Here is a 22,294-nt window from a genome sequence, read left to right on the forward strand (position 1 = left end):
TTCTAAGGTCTCCAACAGTCCCCATCCTTGGCGTGTCAGTGCCTCTTGTATTCTAACTATAGGCTGTGAAATGGGATTTCTTTTGTCATATCTTAGCAAGTTAACAAGTTTTTCAACTCACAGAAAGGTCTGTTGACAGCCAGCCCATCTTCAGTCTTTAAAAGTGATGACGCAAATGACACAGTGTTTGAAAAGACTTTCCCTTAGGACTTTTTTTTTTTTTTTTTTTTGAGATGGAATCTCGCTCTGTCGCCCAGGCTGGACTGCAGTGGGACAATCTCAGCTCACTGCAAGCTCCGCCTCCTGGGTTCAAGCGATTCTCCTGCCTCAGTCTCCCAAGTAGCTGGGATTATGGGTGCCCACCACCACACCTGGCTACTTTTTGTATTTTTGGTAGAGACGGGGTTTCTCCATGTTGGCCAGGCTGGTGTTGAACTCTTAACCTCAAGTGATCCGTCCACCTTGGCCTCCCAAAGTGCTGGGGTTATAGGCATAAGCCACCATGCCCGACCGTCTTAGGACTCTATTTTGTCAGGGAAAGGAAATTTTAGAAACGGTATTTGTTAACTCTAAACTTAACCGAAATCAACTCAACACATGTTTGATTTAAACCTTTTTATTGTCAGATATTTTTCTTTAAGCATTTATTAGCTTTGATTGCTTTGGCGGCCAAACAAGGCAGCATCTGCTAAGAAAGGCACCTCATCAGAAACAAAATACATAACCACGTGGTGAGGTCCCCACATGAGACCAGCTGCTAACTCCTTCAGAGCAGCAGTTGTGTCTTAATATACTTAGTAGCACCTCAACTTGCACATAGGAACCCTTCTTACAGGCTGTTTACTGAGTTATCTTCATTAGTCAAAAACGAGACACTCAAATCCTTTTATTTGCCTCGCCCTCACCACTCCATCTCCCACTCTTTCCTCCACCTCCAAGCCTTCGTTTAGCAAGAGAACATATACTAGAGGGTAACCCCTAGAAGACTGCACTGTGGGCAGAAGAGTCTAGTTTCAGGGTTGAAATATGCTTTGAGACAGGGTCTGCCTCTGTCACCCCAGATGGAGTGCAGTGATGTGACCTCAGCTCACTGCAACCTCTGCCTCCCAGGCTCAAGCCATCCTCCTACCTCAGCCTCCCAAGTAGCTGGGAATACAGGCGTGCACCACCACACTTGGCTAATTTTTGTATTTTTTGTAGAGACGAGGTTTCACCATGTTGCCCAGGCTAGTCTTGGACTCCTGGGCTCAAGCGACTGACTGCCTCTGACTCCCAAAGGGCTGGGATTACAGGCGTGTACCACCACAGCTGCCCCGAAACAACTTTTTCAAGCAGAATATGTTGAGGGGAGCATATTTGTCTATGGCTTGAGCCCTCAAATAAATGGCTTTGCTCTGGTTAGATGCCATTCTACCCCTTGCTCCTTGGGCCTGAGTAGTAGGGTGAATGAAGCAGGAATCCTTAGCACTTGGATGTGTTGAGAAGGGGCTCCTTTGGCCGTGATCATGGACGCCCAAAGGAGTTAGAAGTGGCTTTCCCCTCACCTTCAGCCTGGAAGCCAGAATCCTGATTTCTACTCAAACACATGGACAAACCCATGCTCCTCCTGTTCAGCCCATAAGAGAATCCGTGGTGCTTTGAGCCGGGCCGGCAGGAGTGTGATACAGCAAAACAGACGGACTTTGGAGTCAAGAGACCTGGTTTTGAGTCTTGTCTTTGTGACTTACTAGCTGTGTGACTTTGGGAAAGTACTTTTTTTCTCTCTCTCTCTTTGAATCAGAACATTTCATCTGTTTTGAAAAAAATAATTCCTCCCCAGGTTATTGGGAAAATTTAATCCTATGAGATACTTTATGTGAAATCACCTTGCAAAGTGCCTGGCACTTGGTGGATGTTTAAACACAGTAGGAAGAAATAATGACCAGGGAGAAGGAATTTGCCAGTATTTCTCCAGAGTTATTCCACAGAGTATTTTTCCAGTGGGATGTCATGAGCTGTGTGACCCTGGGTCAGACCTCTTACCTCCCTGACTCTTGATTTCCCCTCATAAGGGATTTCTCTTTTTTTGAGACACAGTTTCACTCTGTTGCCCAGAGTGGCACAATCTCGGCTCACTGCAACCTCTGCCTTCTAGGTTCAAGTGATTCTTATGCCACAGCCTCCCTAGTAGTGGGATTACAGGTGCCCGCCACCATGCCCAGCTAACTTTTGTATTATTAGTAGAGACAGGGTTTCGCTATGTTGGGCAGCCTGGTCTCAAACTCCTGACCTCAAGTGATCCGCCCGCCTCAGCCTCCCAAAGTGCTGGGATTACAGACATGAGCCATGACACCCAGCCTCAAAAGGGATTTCTGACCCCAAGAGGGAGAGACTCCTAAAATTTGAGGTTAAATGTCAAAGTGTGTCACTCTGTATAACAGAATAGAGATTTATTACCTTGTTTCCAAGATGCCATTGATTATAAGATACATAATTTATTAAAAACAACTTTTTGAGAGGAAGTAAAGAACTACAATTATATTAATGAACCCATCAATTGCAAGATATGTTCTGATTTCAGAATCATTAAAATGTGAAGAAATGTCTATCTTGCAATTGAAAAAAAACCTATAATAATAATAATAATAATGTTGGCTCCTAGGCTGGGCACTGTAGTCCATGCCTGTAATCCCAGCACTTTGGGAGGCCAAGGCAGAAGGATCATTTGAGGCCAGGAGTTCAAGACCAGCCTGGGCAACACAGCGAGACCCCATCTCTACAAAAATAAAAAATAAAAAAATTAGCCTGGTGAGGTGACACATACCTGTAGTCCCAGCTACTCTGGAGGCTGAGGAGGGAGAATCCCTTGAACCCAGGAGTTCAAGGCTGCAGTGATCTGTGAGCGTGCCACTGCACTCCATCCCAGGTGACACAGTGAGGCTCTGTCAAAAAAAAAAAAAAAAAAAAGAAAAAGAAAAAGAATCCTGGTTCCCACTTATTAAGCATCTCCTGGGTGCCAGGCACCATGCTCCAGATGTTTTCCTAAGTCCTTCACTTGTTATAGTGAGGCAGATGTTATCATTTCCACTTCATGGTTAGGAAACTGAATATAAAGAGGTTGAGTCACTTTTCCAAGGTCACACAACCAGGAAGTAGAGCTTGGATGGTAGGATTTCTTAATTCCAAATACTTTCTCTTCTTGGTAGATTGTTCTCCAGGTTAAGGAGTCAGAGATGAGGTCTCTATAGAATAGAAACGGGTTGTGAATGTGTTGCTTTGAACATGTCTTGAATCTGCAAGGTGACCAGGAAGGACAAAGGTAACATAGATAGAGTCGTAATCTAATTAATCTCCAAATACTGGTCCTTGGAGGCAAGGCATTAACAGGACAGTCAGGGTTGCTCAGAATCCAGATAAAGGGGAGCCAAGGACTGAGACAGTCAGGGTTGATACAGCCCAGAGTGGGAGAAGGACCCTGATCAACCACGAGGATTGTTCCAGGCCCACAGACAATGCAACAAGCTCTTACCCTAGAGGCCACGATTCCCCAGAGTCACCCTATTCCTTCATTCACTCTTTACTAATGAAGCAGAAATCTTTTGAGAATCATTTAGTTCTTCTTGCAACCTTTCTTCAAAAGGGGAATATGTGCTGAGCAATCGTCATGAGCCAGCAGGCGGAGATGTAGTACTGGAACAAGTTATACATTAACAAGGTTTTCTGGTTAGTTAGTCCAAGTTAGTTCCCCTGTGCCTGGTTATGGGATTGAATGTTTTGCTCTGTGAAGCTGTGGATATGGCGCTTCATCTGATAGGAACCCCGTGACAGATCCTATTGTGATACTCTCAGCAGTGCTCCCTGACATCTGGCTCCTGGGCTATCTGTCTATCTGTCTAACTACAGTGTTGGAGAAAGCCAAGCCCACACTGGTGGATTCCCAACATAGCTCTACCTCATCAGATGACAAAAGAATGTTCTGCAGCTTTTTGGTGGGGTGGCAGCAAGGATGTGGACATAGCTGGGGGAGGGCAGGGCAGACAAGGTTGAGGATTGCTGGAAGCATCAGAGATTGCGTCAAGGATGTCTCTGGCGACCCGACCAGAAGAAACTCATCTTGAAGCTGCCAGAGAGTGTGCCTCTGGGTCTTGACTCTGGAGAGGCTCTTTGGACAGTGGCGGAGATAGCGCCAGGGTAGAGGTCACCGAGTCTCCACATGGACGTCAACAGGGCTGAAGGTCACAGTTGGAGGGTGTTGGCTGCCGTTGTTGTTTGGACCCACGGCAGAAGGGGTGGTTGGCTTGGGGCCCTTGGGCTCCAGTTCCCGCCTCGTCCTCATTTTCCTGTAGGGAGATAGTGTGCACATGGTTGAGTCTTTCCCGTAGTATGCCGTGGGGAATGGGCTCTGTGACTACAGTTCTGGCCAACAGATTAATGTAGATTAACATGGACATTAAATCACGTTGCTTACTTGCCGCCGCAGAATTTTACAACTGGAAGGGACCTTAGGCATCAGCTGGTCTGCCCTTCAATTTTTTCACTTAGATCAGATATTTAATTGTATTTGTTTCTATTAAGGAATGAGTAAAGTGTCAGAGGTGGCTATATAAAAGATAAAAATAAAGATACTACATTTTTTTATGTTCCAAGTTGTAGCATGTGTTACATTTTCCAGCCTCATTATGCTTGCTAAGTTTATTGCTAGAAATATTTAAGAACTTTTTACATAGTTGAAAAGAGAATGTACTTAAAACATATATCTTGGCTTCATTTAATATGCTATAAAATTCAATAATGAATAGCAATTATGAATTCTTTTTTTTTCTTTTTTTGAGACAGAGTCTCGCTCTGTCACCCAGACTGGAGTACAGTGGAGCGATCTCACCTCACTGCAACCTCCGCCTCCTGGGTCCAAGTGATTCTCCTGCCTCAGCCTCCCAAGTAGCTGAGATCACAGGCACCTGTCACCATGCCCAGCTAATTTTTGTATTTTTTATTAGAGATGGGGTTTCAACATGTTGGTCAGGCTGGTCTTGAACTCCTGACCTCAGGTGATCCACCTGCTTCGGCCTCCCAAAGTGCTGTGATTACAGGCATGAGCCACCGCACCCAGCCAAATTTTTGTATTTTTAGTGTAGATGGGGTTTCACCATGTTGGCCAGGCTGGTCTTGAACAGCGGGCAAGTGATCCTTCCTGCTTGACCTCCCAAAGTGCTGGGATAGCAGGTGTGTGCCACTATGCCTGGTCAACAATTATGAATTCTCATGTCTTCATGATATTTCATCTTGCTGACATATATATATATATATATATATATATATATATATATATATATACACTTTTTTTTTTTTTTTTTGAGACAGAGTCTCACCCTGGTTGCCCAGACTGAAGTACAGTGGTGCAATCTCAGCTCACTACAGCCTCAACATCCCAGGCTCAGGTGATTCTCCCACCTCCACCTCCCAAATAGCTGGAACTATAGGTGCATACCCCCATGCCTGGCTAACTTTTTGTATTTTTAGTAGAGATAGGGTGTCCCTATGTTGCCCAGGCTGGTCTCGAACTCCTGGATTCAAGCAATCCACCTGCCTTGGCCTCCTGGGGTGCTGGGATTATAGGCATGAGCCACTGTGCCCAGCCTTATAATTATTTGTTTAAAATGTCAAATCTTCAGGGAAGTTGCAAAAATAGTACAGTTAATACTCTAATACCCTTGTTACAATTTGAATGTGGCCCCCAAAAAGCCTGCATTGGAAACTTAATCCCTAATTCAACAGTATTGAAAGGTGGGGCCTAACGGGAGGTGTTTAGGTCATAAGGACTCCACCTCATGACTCCATTAGTGCCAATTATAAAAGGACTTCATAGGCTGTGAATTTGATCTCTTGCTCTCTCTTTGCCCTTCTATCATGGGATAACAGAGCAAGAAGGCCCTTGCCAGATACTGGCCCCTCGATATCTTAAACTTCCCTGCCTCCAGAACTGCAATAAATAAATCTCTTTTCTGTATAATTTACCCAGTCTCAGATATTCTGTGATAGCAGCACAGCATGGTCTAAGACAGCCCTTCGCTGAACAATTCACTAATTACTAACAATTTGTCACATCTGCTTTTTTTTCTCTCTCTCTACTAGTTTATCTTTCTCTATTTCACACACAGTTTTTTAAAACCATGAACCATTTGTGAGTTGCAGGAATCATGCCACTTCATTCCTAAATACTCCTAAGAACAAAGACATTTTCCAATGCATCTATAATGCAATTATCAAGCTTTGAGACTCTTCATTTTAAACATGACAACATATAGGCAGGAGGAGGTTAAATAACTTGCTTGATTTTGACAAACCAAAGACTACTGAACCCAGTTTTCTCAATTCCCAGCCCAGGCCTCAGTGCAAACAGGGTGGGTTGAGTGGATTCTCCATTCAGATACGACCTAAAAAAGAGGTTCAGAGCTCCAGTAACAATGGAGAAAAATAAAGGGTAGACATTGGGGTTTGATGCCACTTCCTGGTTTGGGATAGACCCAAATTGTAATACCCTAAATATTTTTTTAAAATAACCTTTTAATGTTATTATGATTACATGTTACACGTAATTGTGGGAGTCCTTTCTTCGAAACCAGGTGAACTTAGGTTTGAATCCCAATTGTGCTAATCAGGGCTGAACAACCTTGGGCATACGATTTAATCTTTCTGTATGTGTTTTTATACCTATAAAATTGAGGATAATAGTAGTATCCACCTTGTGAGGTTGTTAGATGAGGATTAAATGCATTAACACATGTAAGGAGCTTAGAACCATGCCTGGCATGTGGTATGAGATCAATATACATTAGCTACCTTTAATTAATTAATTAATTTATTTATTTATTTATTTATTTATTTTTTGAGACAGAGTCTCATACTGTCATCTGGACCAGAGTTCAGTGGTGTGATCTCAGCTCACTGCAACCTCCATCTTCTGGGTTCAAGCGATTCTCCTGCCTCAGCCTCCCAAGTAGCTGGGATTACAGGCACCCGCCACCATGCCCAGTTAATTTGTTGTATTTTTAGTAGAGATAGGGTTTCACTGTGTTGACCAGGCTGGTCTCACACTCCTGACCTCGTGATCCTCCCACCTCAGCCTCCCAAAGTGCTGGGATTACAGGTGTGAGCCACCACGCCCGGCCTAGCTACCTTTATTTTAAAAACTTTTTTTTTTTTCCCAGAGACAGGGTCTTGCTATGTTGCCCAAGCTGGTCTCAAACTCTGGGGCTCAAGTGATCCTCCTGCCTCAGCCTCCTGACTAGCTGGGGTTACAGGCAGAGCCACCACATCTAGCAGCTACCTTTATAAATAATATTCATATTCTTATAAAAACAATGCGTGTTTACTATTCCTCAAAACTTAGGAACATCCCCCTCCCAGCAAAAACTAACAATGTCATCATGTAGACGCACCAGTTGTTAGGACCTTGCTGTGTTGCTCTCCCTTGAATATGTGTATGGGTAACCTATGTATATGATCGTGATTACCATGTATATATTGTTTTGCAAACTTTGATAATATATTGTAAACAGCTTTCCTTATTAATCTGTGCACTTCTAATACATATATATGTATGTATATATGCAAATATATTTTTATAGACAGGGTCTTGCTGTGTTGCCCAGGCTGGACTCAAACTCCTGGACTCAAGCCATCCTCCTGCCTCAGTCTTCTGAGTAGCTGGGATTACATATCACACTACCACACCTGGCCATGATATCTTTGTAAAGAAATGGCTTCTAGGTCTTCTATAATATGTTTTATTTATAGTTTTTAAATTTTTATTCCTTCCCTGAAAATAATTACCTTCCATCAAGGTTGCGACTGAAGGTAATTACATATAAGGTGATAAGATATAAAATTTATTTTTCATGTGATCAAATTATATTCTTTTATTTCCCCTTATATGTCTCCAGAAAGCAGAGTCAGGGTACATGCTTCCAGTATTTGTCATCTCAAACACTTATGTGGCCAGCTCATACAACCTAGCAGAGGGATCTCTGAGAGAAGAGGTCTGAACATTCCTCTATTATCTGTAAATTACAAACAAATGTGTACCACAGTGCTCAAGACCATTATCATTGTCATTATCATTATTACATTTAAAAAATATTTCTCCAAGTACAAAAATAGTCGCTTTGAAATTCCTTCAACAGAGCAGACTCAAAAAGGACCCCAAGGGTTAGACCATTTACTAAATGCTCAGGGATACTGCCAGGTACACGATGGGCACCCACGTATCATCTCCCATGTATTCTGAAGTCGCCGAAGGGGCCAGGCAGTTCCAAAGCCCAGGGCATCCGTACCTGTTGTACATCTTCAGCAGGATCAGAACCACGGTGAAGATGATGATGACAACGACCACAACGGCAGCAACAATGGCTCCAGAACCTACAGAAAGGAGAGAAGCAGAGACCGTGAACGTGCAAACTGAACGCAGACAGGGAGGACGCCCTGCTGTGGCACCTCACATCCTCACTGGGTCAAGGGAAGCAGGAGAGAGGGCAACGCCCTGGGATACTCCCAGGTGAGCCCAGGACAGTCACATCTGGAGTGGCTGTGCACCCCTGCCCCGAGCTGCGCTTGAAGGACCCCATCCTCAGTACATCGTCTGCCAAAACTCTGCCTTAGGCAAAGTCCTGATTCTTATCAGCTCCAGCTCAAGACTAGCCTGGGCAACATAGCAAGATCCTGTTTCTAGAAATAAAATATTAGCCAGGTGTGGTGGCATGCACCTGTAGTACCAGCTACTTGGGAGGCTGAGGAGGGAGGATCTCTTGAGCCTGGGAGTTTGAGGCTGCAGTGAGCCAAGACTGTGCCACCGCACTCCAGCCTGGGTGACAGAGCAAGACTCTATCTCAAAAAATAAAAACAAATACATAAATAAATATCTGGCTAGGTGCAGTGGTTCACATCTGTAATCCCAGTACTTTGTGAGGCTGAGGGGTGAGGATCACTTGATCTCAGGAATTCCAGACCAGCCTGGGCAAGATGGCAAGACTCCATCTCTATAAATTTTTTTTAAAATATCCATTATAGTTTTAAAATAATTTAATACTTATACGATTGAATATCTGTCTTAAAGGAAATATTCCTAAATATGGAAAAATATGTACTTGGTAAAAATGGAACCATGGCCAGGCACAGTGGCTCACACCTGTAATCCCAGCTCTTTGGGAGGCCAAGGAGGGCAGATCACAAGGTCAGGAGTTCGAGACTAGCCTGACCAACATGGTGAAACCCTGTCTCTCCTAAAAGTACAAAAATTAGCCGGGTGTGGTTGCGTGCACCTGTAATCCCAGCTACTCAGGAGGCTGAGGCAGGAGAATTGCTTGAACCCGGGAGGCAGAGGTTTCAGTGAGCCAAGATCGTGCCACTGAACTCCAGCCTGAGCAACAGAGCAAGACTCCATCTCAAAAACAAACAAAAAAAGGAACCATGGTTCACATACTGTTTTATAACAAATCGTAATCATCTTTCTGTTTAATTATATATTTTTCTTCATGACTTTCCATGGCTGCATAGTACTCCATTTTTTTGGTGTACCACAATCTGTTCACCAATTCTCTATTGAGAATACTTAGGTTGTTTTCAGTTTTTCACTATTAAAAACAAGGCTGTGATGATGTTCGTGTAGCTTAATGTCTTAGACTCTAATTTCAATATTAGTTCCCAGTTCCAATGTCACACTTCAATTTTAGTTTCTTTCTTGTTTTTTTTTTTTTTTTTTTTTGAGAGGGAGTTTCACTCTTGTTGCCCAGACTGGAGTTCAGGGGCACAATCTCAGCTCACTGCATCCTCTGCCTCCTGGGTTCAATCGATTCTCCTGCCTCAGCCTCCTGAGTAGCTGGGATTACAGGCACCTGTCATTACACCTGGTTAATCTTAGCATTTTTAGTAGACATTGGGTTTCACCATGTTGGCCAGGCTGGTCTTGAACTCCTGACCTCAAGTGATCCACCTGTCTCAGCCTCACAAAGTGCTGCAATTATAGGTGTGAGCCACCACACCTGGTCTCCAATTTTAGTTTCAAGATCAACATCCTTGTCAGAATTGATACTGAAAATATCAAGAACCGCTTGCTGTGGTTGGTGGCTGATGCCTGTAATCCCAGCACTCTGGGAGGCCAAGGCAGGCGGATCACCTGAGGTCAGGAGCTCGAGACCAGCCTGGCTAATATGGAGAAATCCCGTCTCTACTAAAAATACAAAAATTAGCCAGACCTGGTGTCAAGCATCTATAATTCCAGCTACTCAGGAGGCTTAGGCAGGAGAATCGCTTGAACCCCGGAGGCAGAGGTTGCAGTGAGCCAAGATTGCACCATTGCACTCCAGCCTGGGTGACAAGAGCAAAACTCCATCTCAAAAAAAAAAAAAAAAAAAGAAAATATCAAGAATCATAAGCATGTTTATACTTTAAAGCAATCTATTTGATTCTGGAGAATTTATCTTACGGGAATAATCCTAAATACAGAAAATGTTTATGAATGAAGATGTTTATTATGACAATATTTATATTCTAAATATGAGAATGGTTAAATAAGGTATGGCAACCTATAGAATAAAATATTATACCACCATTTATTTATTATTAGAGGTGGGGTCTTGCTTTGTCATCCAGGCTAAAGTACAATGGCACAATCATAGCTCACTACAGCCTTGAACTCTCAGGCTCAAGTGATCTTCCCTTTTCAGCCACCTGAGTAGCTGGGACCATGGGTACATGCCCCATGCAAGCTAATTTTTAAAACAATTTTTGTAAAGACAGGGTCCTGCTATGTTGCCTAGGTTGGTCTTGAACTCCTGGCCTCAAGTGATCCACCTGCCTCAGCCTCCCAAAGTGCTGGGATTACAGGTGTGAGCCACCACACCCAGCCAGTAGTAATAACAATAATCATCATCATTAGGTACTTAGCATGTACCAGAGGCTGTGCTAAACTGTCGACCTAGATTATCTCCTTTAGTCATCACAACTGCCTTATGTGGCAGCTTCTTTAATATCCCCATTGTATAGATGAGGAAAAGGAGGCACAGAGCAGTAAAGTCATGTGCTCTGTCTCAAAAAAAAAAAAAAAAGAGACACAGTCCAGTCCCCAGCTGTCCCCCCAGGAAGACTCCTACTCGCTATTTCAGACAGAAATAGCGATTCTGTCCCCCACCCTTCCACAGCACTGCCCTGCAAAGAAACACCACTGAGGCATGTGTCCATTGCTTTGTCTGCCATTAATGCTGCAGTTGGCTGGTGGCAGAACTGGGCCTGAGACCCAGGCACTCCACCTCCGGAGCCCACACTCTTAACCTCTGCACTATGACCATGACCTGCCATCCCTCCCCAAGCCTCCAAGCCAAGTTAGCCTTACTCTTATACAGGAAGTCTTCTCCCCTGGTGGTCATGTTCAAGGAGAAGAAGGTGGTATCCCCCAGAGGGGTGGCTGTGGTCATCTCGATCCTGATGAGAAAAAAGAAGAAGTTTTGTTTAAAATTAGATAAATCCTTATTATTGCTACTTGATGCCTCTTTTGGTCTTTATCTGGATGACTGTAGAATATTCAAGCATGCAGTTTCTCTTGGCAGCAAGTAAATACAAACCCTATTATTAGATACCGTGGCGGGGGGAGGAATTTCATACTAATACCTGACATTTGTAAGGAACTTTGTTTTTCAAAACGGTTTAAATTTATTCAACAATATTTACTCAACTCCTTCAAATATCTGGATCAATCTCTTGAAACTATGTGAGGTGAGTTACTGTTGCCATTTTACTGGTGAAACCAAAGTCCCCAAAGCTACCTGGAATCCCAAGTTGACCTAACAGAATTTAACCCAAGATGTCAATCTTCCACTCTGGTGGGCTTTTCTCCAGTGACTGCAATGACACTTGAACTGGCATTCCTACTTTTTTTTTTTTTTTTTTCCTGAGACGGAGTCTGGCTCTGTCGCCCAGGCTGGAGTGCAGTGGCACCATCTCAGCTCACTGCAAGCTCCGCCTCCCAGGTTCACGCCATTCTCCTGCCTCAGCCTCCCAAGTAGCTGGAACTACAGGCGCCCACCACCACGCCCGGCTAGTTTTTTTGTATTTTTAGTAGAGACAGGGTTTCACCGTGTTAGCCAGGATGGTCTCAATCTCCTGACCTCGTGATCCGCCCGCCTCAGCCTCCCGAAGTGCTGGGATTACAGGCGTGAGCCACCACGCCCGGTCCGCATTCTTACTTTTAAAGGCTTTATTATCTGAGGAGGCAAAAATAAATAAATAAATGGATGAAAAATTAACTATGATTTAAACAAATTTTTTTTGAGACACGGTCTTGCTCTGTCGCCCAGGCTAGAGTGCAGTGGTGCCATCACAGCTCTCTGCAGCCTCGACCTCCCTGGGCTCAGGTGATCTTCCCACCTCAGCTTCCTGAGTAGCTGGGACGACAGGCATGTGCCACCACGCCTGGCTAATTCTGAACTATGATTATCAAGCAGTCAGTGACGTGAGCCATTGGGCTGTGAGGAACAATTTCATGGGAGAGACACAGTCGAATACGCCTTGAAAAATGGGCATGGTTGGGGTGTAAGGGGAAAGAGAACAAAGCCTGGATTGTACAAAGCCTTCAATCGGAAGACAATTAATGCAGTTTGGGAATCTACCATGTACCAGGCTCTGTCTCAGGAGACTCCACACACTATATTATCTGATTTAATCCTCTCAGTCACTGAGAAGTAGCCGTCATCTACCCCTTCTATTGAGCAAGCTGGGACTCAAGGTGGTTGAGTGAATCAACCGGTCCTACAAGTAGGAGGTGGAGCTTGGACTCACTCTCTGAGTGTACAATGTATTTTTTTTTTTTTACCCTGAGGCCACTAAGAATCAAAATGCACAAGGCTACAATGTTACATTTGAGGGGTGAGCCAGGACTTACACAGTTAGTATGATGTCACCACTGGAAAGAAGTGTTGAGATCCTCCACCAAGAACCATAATCTAAGCACAATGATATTATAAATAATCACTCTGGGCCTGGCATGGTGGCTCATGCCAGTAATCTCAGCACTTTGGGAGGCTGAGGTGGGAAGATCACCTGAGGTCAGGAGTTTGAGACCATCCTGGTCAACGTGGTGAAACTCCATCTCTACCAAAAATACAAAAATTAGCCAGGCATGTTGGTGGGTGCCTGTAATCCCAGCTACTCGGGAGGCTGAGGCAGGAGGATCACTTGAACGTGGGAGGCAGAGGTTGCAGTGAGCAGAGATTGCGCCACAGCACTCCAACCTGGGTGACAGAGTGACTCTGTCTCAAAATAAAAATAAAAATAAATAAATAAATAATCACTCTGAACTATAGGCGTCAAGAATATAAGGAAGCAAACCAAGCTTAGCTTCATTATTTTAGAGTGGCACTTTGACTCCAGCTGCTGACAATTTGGAAGCCCACAAAGGGTCTACCTCAAGAGAATTGCCTAGACTTGTTTGTAATCTTAAGAAACCATAGGCCCCAACACAGCCATCTACTGGAGAAAGAGATATTCTGGACATTTTTTTAAAATGGTGCATACATTTATTTTCTTTTTAAAAGTAAGAAATGTTTTTTAAATTATGAAGACAAATATTACAGGAGCCCATGTACTGACCACTCACATTTAACAGATGTTTACAGTCATGTTTTCTTCCATTTTTCTATGTATTTATTTATTTATCTGAGACGGAGTCTTACTCTGTTGCCCCCGCTGGAATGCAGTGATGTGATCATAGCTCACTGCAGCCTCAACCTCCCAGGCTCAAGTAATCCTCCCACCTCAGCCTCCTGAGTAGCTGGGACTACAGGCATTCACCACCATGCCTGGCTAATTAAAAAAACTTTTTTTTTGTAGAAGCTAGGTGTTATTATGTTGCCCAGGCTGGTCTCAAACTCCTGGACTCAAAGTGATCCTCCAGCCTTGGTCTCCCAAAGTGCTGGGATTACAAGCATGATCTCCCATGCCCAGCCCAGTTCTTCTTCTTCTTTTTTTTTTTTGAGGCAGAATTTCACCCTGTCACCCAGGCTGAAGTGCAGTGGCACAATCTCAGCTCACTGCAACCTCTGTCCCCTGGGTTCAAGTGATTCTCCTGCCTCAGTCTCCCGAATAGCTGGGATTACAAGCGCCCACCACCACATCCAGCTGTTTTGTATTTTTAGTAGTACGAGATTTCACCATGTTGGCCAGGCTGGTCTCAAACTCCTGACCTCAAGTGATCCACCCACCTCAGCCTCCCAAAGTGTTGAGATTACAGGCGTGAGCCACCGCGCCTGGTCCCAGTTCTTCTTTATAAGAAAAAAAAATCAGACATAGCTGAAATCCCTTTTGTATTCTATCTCAATCCTATTTCCTCTCTTCCCCAAAGTAACCACTCCCTTGATCATTAGTGTGTATTCTTATCACAGTTTTAAAATGCTTACTACATAACATATATATATCCATAAACATTGTATATATTGTGGCTGTACATATCTATGAAACACATCTATTAAATATCAACCTGGCACCTACTAAGTAACTGATGCTGTGCTCAGTGCTGGGAATACACAGTGAACTCCTTGCCTTGGGAAGCTTACATTCTAGTGAGCATGACAGACAATAGGTTTGATCATATGATTCTGGGGCTCAGAAAACAATCATTTCCCCCTGTCAACACTTCAATATCTGGTAGTGAAAGCCCTTCACAGGCTGATTCTACCCTCTGTTTTTAGCATCTCAGCTACTCACACCACCCTCCGCCAAACTGCTGTGACAACACGGCACTGCCTCTTCCCCCATCATACTTGGTTTTTGCTGCCTCTGGGCTGGCTGCCCCAGGCATTGGCCTCCCCAGTCCTCACCCAAGATCTCTCCACAGAGTCCTTATCTATGGGCTGCAGCTTTCCTGCTCTCCCAGCTCTGATGGAAGCAGGGGTCAGCACCCCCCTTGAAACACACACACTAGGGTCAGGCCATCTGCACCCCAGCTCGGGGCTCTGGTGGCAGTGGCCTGCCCCGGGGGCTTCACAGGGTCAGAATGGCCTCTGTGGCCTGGCCCTGTTAATCTATAGGGTGGGCTCTGCCTCTACCTTATCTGCAATCCCTTAATCCGGGGCCCTGCCTAACACTCCCTAGCTCTTATCTACCCCTCCTTCCCAAGACCAGACCCTCCGGACTCCCATACTCAGGCTCCCACTAGGAACCCCGTGTGACTCTGCCTGACCTCCCCACTCCTGCCACACTGTCTCCCTGCCTGGGCTTCCTGTCTCCCAACACCTGAAACAGGCTCAGGCTGGCCATGCTCTATTGCTCCCCAAGAAAAAGAATATAGCCTCGAAGACGCAGCCCAGGCCAGACACGGTGACTCATGCCTGTAATCCCAGCACTCTGGGAGGCGGAGGTGGGCGGATTACTTGAGGTCAGAAGATCCAGGCCACCCTGGCCAACATGGTGAAACCGTATCTCTACTAAAAATACAAAAACTAGCTGCTTATGGTGGCGCACGTCTATAGTCCCAGCTACTTGGGAGGCAGGAGAATCGCTTAAACCCAGGAGGTGGAGGTTGTAGTGAGCCAAGATCGCGCCACCGCACTCCAGCCTGGGCAACAGAGCGGGACTCCATCTCAAAAAAAAAAAACAAAAAACACAGCCCAGTCCCCAGTCGCCCCCCAAGGAAGACTCCCACTCAGACAGAAATAGCGATTCTGTCCCCTACCCTCCCACAGCAGCGCCCTGCAAAGAAACACCACCGGAGCATGTGTCCACAGCTTTGTCTGCCATTAATGCTGCATTTCATTGTCAGGTCCTTGAGGATAGAGACTATTTCTTGTTCTTTCTCATATCCTTCTACCTTCCTCAGATAAAGTGTCTGGGTCTTCTCTCCTTCGCCGTGCAAGGGCTGGAATGAGTCACTGCATTTCTCCCAGCTTCATTTGCTCACCCGTAAAACGAACTGCCTCTCCCTTTCCCTAAGGGAGCCGAGAGTGAGCAGTGGGGTATGGAAAGTGTTTTCAAATGCTCACTAAATGGTGGCTTTAAGTTTTATAGTGAATATTAGTAAATATTTGCTGAACTAACTTAGAGACAGGGGGATCTGGAGCTGAAAACAAGGAAACATTCTTTCTGTAAAAATAAGCACAAATTAGCCAGCCTGGTGGTGGTGTGTGCCTGTAGTCCCCACTACTTGGGAGGCTGAGGAGGGAGGATCCGTTGAGCCCAGGAGTTTGAGACTGCAATAAGCCATGATGGCACCATTGCATTCCAGCCTGGGTGACAGAGCAAGACCCTGTCTCTAAAACTAAATAAATAAAATAAAATTTTAAAAGCACAGACAAATATGAGAATTTGGAATGAAAGCCTTTCCCACCCAGCACTGCTCACCTCTACTGTCAAGGGGAGATGCTGGCCCTGCCTCAGCCTGTGAAGGGTATTAGTACGTATTTCCCTAAACTTTCTCCTTCTAGCCTCACCAATATCAAGCTAAGAAGACTCACCAGTGAGGCTTTCATACAATTCCTTTAAAAACAGAAAAGAGATGCAAATAGATGGCTGCGGATCAAGGTTTGCTTAGTGAGAGAGACATGGAACAATCACTGGCCAACCCAGACCCATGGACATATTCACCGTGAAACCAACACGCACAAAAATGACAGAAGCCACCATCTGAGTGTTTGCCATGGTCCAAGACCTTGCTCCAGATAGTTTCTGTCCATGCCCTTATTTAACTAGCAAAATGCCATATCAGATAAGTTTTCCTTTCCTCTTCTCTCAAATGAAGACCCTGAGACTTGATCATATAAAGCTAACTCTCGGCCAGGTGCAGTGGCTCACACCTGTAATCCCAGCACTTTGGGAGGCCAAGGTGGGCAGATCACTTGAAGTCAGGAGTTTGACACCAGCCTGGACAACATGGAAAATTAGCCGGGCGTGATGGCAGGTGCCTGTAATCCCAGCTACTCTTGAGGGAGGCTGAGTCAGGAGAATCGCTTAAACCCAGGAGGCAGAGGTTGCAGTGAGCTGAGATCGCGCCACTGCACTCTAGCCTGGGCGACAAAGCGAGACTCTGTCTCAGAAATAAATAAATAAATACATAAATACATAAAGCTAACTCTCCACGCTTATGTAGCCCCAGCGCTACAGAGCTGGTTTGTGAACCTGGGTGTTGCAAACAGCAACATCTGCATCCTTCCTACTGCCCCACCCTGTCTGTGACACACACTAGTGGGGTCTGTGACTGGTTCACTGCAGGAATACAGGGATGCACACACATGCACACACATACACACACTGACCAGTAATGCAGCCACCTAAGGCCACCAGGACACAGGCTCTTCTACAGGTCCTGCAGGGGTGACCTCCTGGGTGCTGAGTTCCAGGTGCAGACTGTCTTTTGGATGGGCCCAGTTACTCTTCTCTCTCAGAGAACAGTGAGGAATCTCAGAGCATATCTCGCCTCATCTCGGAACTGAGGGCTTTCAATTGCCTCTGTGTGCCTGCTGCATCAGAGAAGGTGGGAGGGAGGGTGGTAGCACAGCCACGGCCAAGGATGTGGGTGTTTTCATGTGTGGGGCCCCAGCACAGTTGTTAACCAAGTGAGGACCAGCAGGGGCACTTCAGTATCAAACATCCTTAAGACTAAGGGCCACGGCCATAGAAAACAGGGAGAGGACAGGGAGAGGAAGGCCCGTCTTCACTGAGAGAGGCTAATTTAATCATAATAATAATGCACTGTGTGTCAGGCACTGCACTCGGCGCTTTATGATGGAGAGCTCACTTAATCCTCATACCGATCCAGTAAGGAGGGCACAGGCACTTTGCCCATTCTGCAGATGAGGAATCTGAGGCTCGCAGCAGAGAAGCAACTGCCTTAACTTCACATGGCTGATATGAAAACCATGCCAGGATTCAAGCCAGGGTCTGTTCAATTTCACAGTTCCTTCTTCAAAAACCCTCCTAGCGGCCGGGCGTGGTGGCTCACGCCTGTAATCCCAGCACTTTGGGAGGCCGAGGTGGGCGGATCGCGAGGTCAGGAGATCGAGACCATCCTGCTTAACATGGTGAAACCCCGTCTCTACTAAAAATACAAAAAATTAGCCGGGCGTGGTGGCGGGTGCCTGTAGTCACAGCTACTCGGGAGGCTGAGGCAGGAGAATGGCCTGAACCCAGGAGGCGGAGCTTGCAGTGAGCCGAGCTTGAGCCACTGCACTCCAGCCTGGGCGATAGAGCAAGACTCTGTCTCAAAAAAAAAACAAAACAAAACAAAAAAAACCCTCCTAGCAAATCCACAAGGCACAGGTGGCCCAGCATCCAGGGCCACCTGGATCAATGTGGGGCTTTGATGAAAAAACCCACACAGGCCAGGGTTCAGCAGACAGACGAGGGCCCTTGTCCCAGGCCCCTGACCCTGACCGTGACTCCTACCCAACGACTCCTGCCCTTAGCCACACTGTGAGCCTCTGGCTTCAGCAGAGCCTCGATCACATTTACGGAATCTACAAGGGACCTGTTGTTTTCTTGGGTTGTTTACAAAGGCCTGTGTGGGAGGTGAGTTTGGAAAGTGATGGCGGGTCATAACCATTTATTCACGGATCCATCCTTCTCCGACTAGCTCTTGACCAAGTCTAAGAGCCGAATCTGGAAGATAAATGCTGTCGACCCCACCTGTCCAAAATATCTCCCCTGAAGCTTTGCCCTAGGGGTACCCCCTCTCCCTCTGGCCTGGCTTACAAGTTCCTCCCTGGATAAGACAATAGAGAGACTACCCACCCTGGCAGACCGCTCCTCAAACGGCCACCTGTAACTCAGAGCAGGTAACCCACGAAAGCCCTCGACCCACCAAAACATTGGGATTGATTTCTCCCAATCTCCTGAGAGAGGGGAGACTTAGCAGGACTTGATCTCCTCCACTTAAGTGGCTCACTACTCCCAAGCAGCTCCTGGAGATATTGGGATGTTTTAATGGTCAGAAAATTGACCTTCAGTCCAGGTGTGGTGATGTGAACCTGTCATCATAGCCACTCGGGAGGCTGAGGTGGGAGATTCGCTTGAGCCCAGGAGTTTGAGGCTGCAGTGAGCCATGATCGAGCCACTGCACTTCAGCCTGGGTGACAGAGCAAGATACCATTTCAAAAAATTAAAAGAAAAAGAAAATTGAGTCTTTTCCTCTCAGAAGTCCCATCTTTCTCACTAAAGACAGAGCTGTTTTACTTTCTGTTTCTTTCTCTTTCTTTTGCCTATTAAACCCCCGCTCCTAAACTCCTACAAAAATAAAAATAAAAAATAAAAGAAAAAGAAAATTGACCTTCATATTGGCACCTTGTAATTTTTACTTATTGGTGCCAATTACCTCCCCACAAAGGTAAACCTGCTACCTCTTCTAAGTGAAAACCTGTCAGGATTAAGAGCACTTTTGTGGTGGGGAGTGGTGGCTTACATCTATAATCCCAGCATTTTGGGAGGCCGAGGTGGGTGGATTGCTTGAGCCGAGGAGTTCGAGACTAGCCTGGACAACATGGTGAAACCTCTTCTCTACAAAAATACAAAGATTAGCTGGGCATAGTAGTGTGCAGCTGTAGTCACAGCTACTTGGGAGGCTGAGGCTGGAGGATTGCTTGAGCCTGGGAGGCAGAGGCTGCAGTGAGCCAAGATCACGCCACTGCACTCCAGCCTAGGCTACAGAGTGAAACCCTGTAAATAAAAGAAAAGAAAATAAAAAAGAAAAGACAAGGAAAGAAAAGAAAAGAAAAGAAAAGAAAAGAAAAGAAAAGAAAAGAAAAGAAAAGAAAAGAAAAGAAAAGCACCTTTGACCTTTGTATATGAAAGGCTCAATTCAAACTTTCCCGGTTGGAACAGAGCAGTTAGGGTAGGCGGTATCACCACATCAATGTTACCTCCCACCAATAGGTGGCGATAGTAGTTGGCTGCAGGTTGGTAAACATCCTGTGAAGCCAATCTGTTTTTAAGCAGAGGAGCTTTCTGCCCTTGAAAACAGCAATTGTATGTTCTCTGATGATTTTCTTCTCTGGGGTAAATATTCTCAGCTTCTTCAAACAAGTCTTCGAGTGATGGTGTCCCTCATGGGTTCCTCATTCCTCTGTGTCAAGGACTCCCCTAAGAACGACCCCAAAACTGGACACATGACTCCAGAGGGGTGCTGACATGTTCAGAATGACAGGTTTCTTGATGCTTATCAGATGTGAGCCTGAATTCTGCTATTTACTAGCTGTGTGACCTTGGCCAACTTTCTTCACCTCTTAGTTTTCTGGTCTGTGAAATAGGAATTATAATAGTCACAATTCCACAGCGTTGTGAGAATTAAATGATATGAAACATGTCATATATTCAGCACAGTGCTGTAGACGGTATCTATTGATATTGCCCTGGATTGATAAAAACAAATAGCTCATTGGCCTTATAGGCAGCCACAGCACACTGCTCCTATCCACCTACTGAAAGACACCCCCCTACTCTTTTTCACACTTATCCTTACGCTCGTTAATGGCCAAAGCCCCAAGATCACCAAGTGAAGGGGATTTTTTTTTTTTTTTTTTTTTTTTTTTTTGAGATGGAGTCTCACTCTGTTGCCCGGGCTGGAATACAGTGGGACGATCTCAGCTCACTGCAACCTCCGCCTCCTGGGTTCAAGTGATTATTCTGCCTCAGCCTCCCGAGTAGCTGGGAGTATGGGCACCTGCCACCACACCCGGCTAATTTTTGCATTTTTAGTAGGGACGAGGTTTCACCATCTTAGCCAGACTGGTCTCGAACTCCTGACCTTGTGATCTGCCCACCTCAGCCTCCCAAAGTGCTGGGATTACATGTGCGAGCCACCGCGCCCAGCTGTGAAGGGGCTTTATAAACTGCCAAGTGGAAAGAGAGTGGCAGTAACAGTCTCATGATGACAATATCATGATGGTCTGCTGTCCTGTCGCCAGGACTCCATTCTGCATTTGTGCAAATGACTTTTTGACAATCAGGACTTTGCATTGATCCCTGTTAGCCTTGACCTTGTTGATTTGGACCCTCAGGAGAGACATTTCAGCTCCTCCTGGATGGCTGAAATGACAGTGCTGTGACACAGCACATTGGCTAGAGGCTCATGATCCAGCAAGGACTTTGGGGTTGGGTAGACCTGGATTTTCACCTTTGCCTCATCACTGACCAGCTTGATAAACTGAGCCGCTCTTTCATTTGTAAAACAGGGATAACACCCCCTAACTCGTGGGGTTGTGAGAATAAATGAGATACCATAACTGCTCAACAGAGTGCCTGGCGTGCTCATGCCAGTTCCGGGCCTCTCTTCACCTCTCCCTGACTCCAGTCTGTGTTCTCCCTGCTCTGTCTCTTTGGAGCTTGAATACCCGTTCTCTGTCTGGTCAAGTTTTGGGCTGCACTTGGTCAAACTTAGATATAAACAGGGAGGTCAGGGAGTCAGACCATGAAGCCTGGTGTCCCAAGGAGGGGATCTGAGCAGGGATTCACCAGGACCTCTGAAGGACCTGATCTTCCTCTCCATCTCCACTGAGAGCAGAGACAGAGGAAATAGTGAGATCTCCCCCAGAGAGTCCTGATGGGACCAGTGGGGCACAGGGGCTGTGGCTGGACAGGGGAAGAGCAAGCTGTGGATTCATAACCTGAGACTCAGAAGACCAGGATTTCCCTTGTCACTCACTTGCTACCTGATCCTGGAAAGTCCTCTTCCTTCCCTGGACCTTGGTTTTCCTGCCTGTAAAATTGCCCAGTTTGGAGATCATCTCTAAGGGCTTTTCCAACCAGTGATTCTGTTATATGGAACTGTTCATAGCTTTACTCAAGAACCAGTGTCTTCCAAAAGCTTATTCTTCTTTGTAGATATGGACTCAGGGGATGTGAGGAGAGGGAAGTCAGCGTGAGCAGGTCGCTCTGGAAGGCAGCGATCCTTCCTAGAAGGCACTCGAGACTGGAACAGACCAAGGCAGATTCCATGCAGGGGCTTTGATTTGGCAACAGCAGTGCACAAGAAAGGAAACCCGGGAATGAACTTCCAAGCACTCTGTAGGGTGCATAGTCACCCGAGCCACCTGAATCCTGCATGGCCACTTCCTTCACCCTCCATTCCTGTTTGGTCCCTTATCATAAGCTCCCCACCCCATCTGCCCTGTCTGTTCATGGCTCTGTGTATCACAGCTCCCAAAGTTGGGGTAGGAATTCTGCCGAGTGCTCCCCCGAATTGGAGGCCATATGCAATCACATACTGAACATGTGTTCCTTGTGGTTGGAAGCACATTTTCTGCTGCATTTACCCATCCATTCTTTCATCCTGCCATTCACTCAT

At 45.8% G+C, this 22,294-nt stretch overlaps 1 protein-coding gene across 11 annotated transcripts in view; it reads right to left on the reverse strand.

Moving 5' to 3' along the window:
• NCMAP (non-compact myelin associated protein) overlaps positions 1–22,294 on the reverse strand; it is a 64,726-nt gene that overhangs the window by 12,424 nt on the left and 30,008 nt on the right. Inside the window, exons 2-6 of one of the 11 annotated variants that reach the window (XR_013405883.1) lie at positions 12,138–12,233; positions 11,366–11,454; positions 8,313–8,397; positions 2,829–4,319; positions 601–1,146 (exon numbers count right to left, since the gene is read on the reverse strand). Coding sequence is in view for 3 of the 11 variants with exons in the window: in XM_077969751.1 (XP_077825877.1) it covers positions 4,178–4,319; positions 8,313–8,397; positions 11,366–11,447 (309 nt within the window). In the remaining 8 variants the exon portion in view is untranslated. Of the gene's footprint in view, positions 1–600; positions 4,320–8,312; positions 8,398–11,365; positions 11,455–12,137; positions 12,234–17,273; positions 17,380–22,294 lie in introns of those variants that run through there. The other 10 variants (XR_013405884.1, XR_013405882.1, XR_013405878.1 and 7 more) reach the window with 10 other exon arrangements.

This window comes from Macaca mulatta, chromosome 1 (genome assembly GCF_049350105.2).
Source record: "Macaca mulatta isolate MMU2019108-1 chromosome 1, T2T-MMU8v2.0, whole genome shotgun sequence".
Lineage (NCBI taxonomy): Eukaryota > Metazoa > Chordata > Mammalia > Primates > Cercopithecidae > Macaca > Macaca mulatta.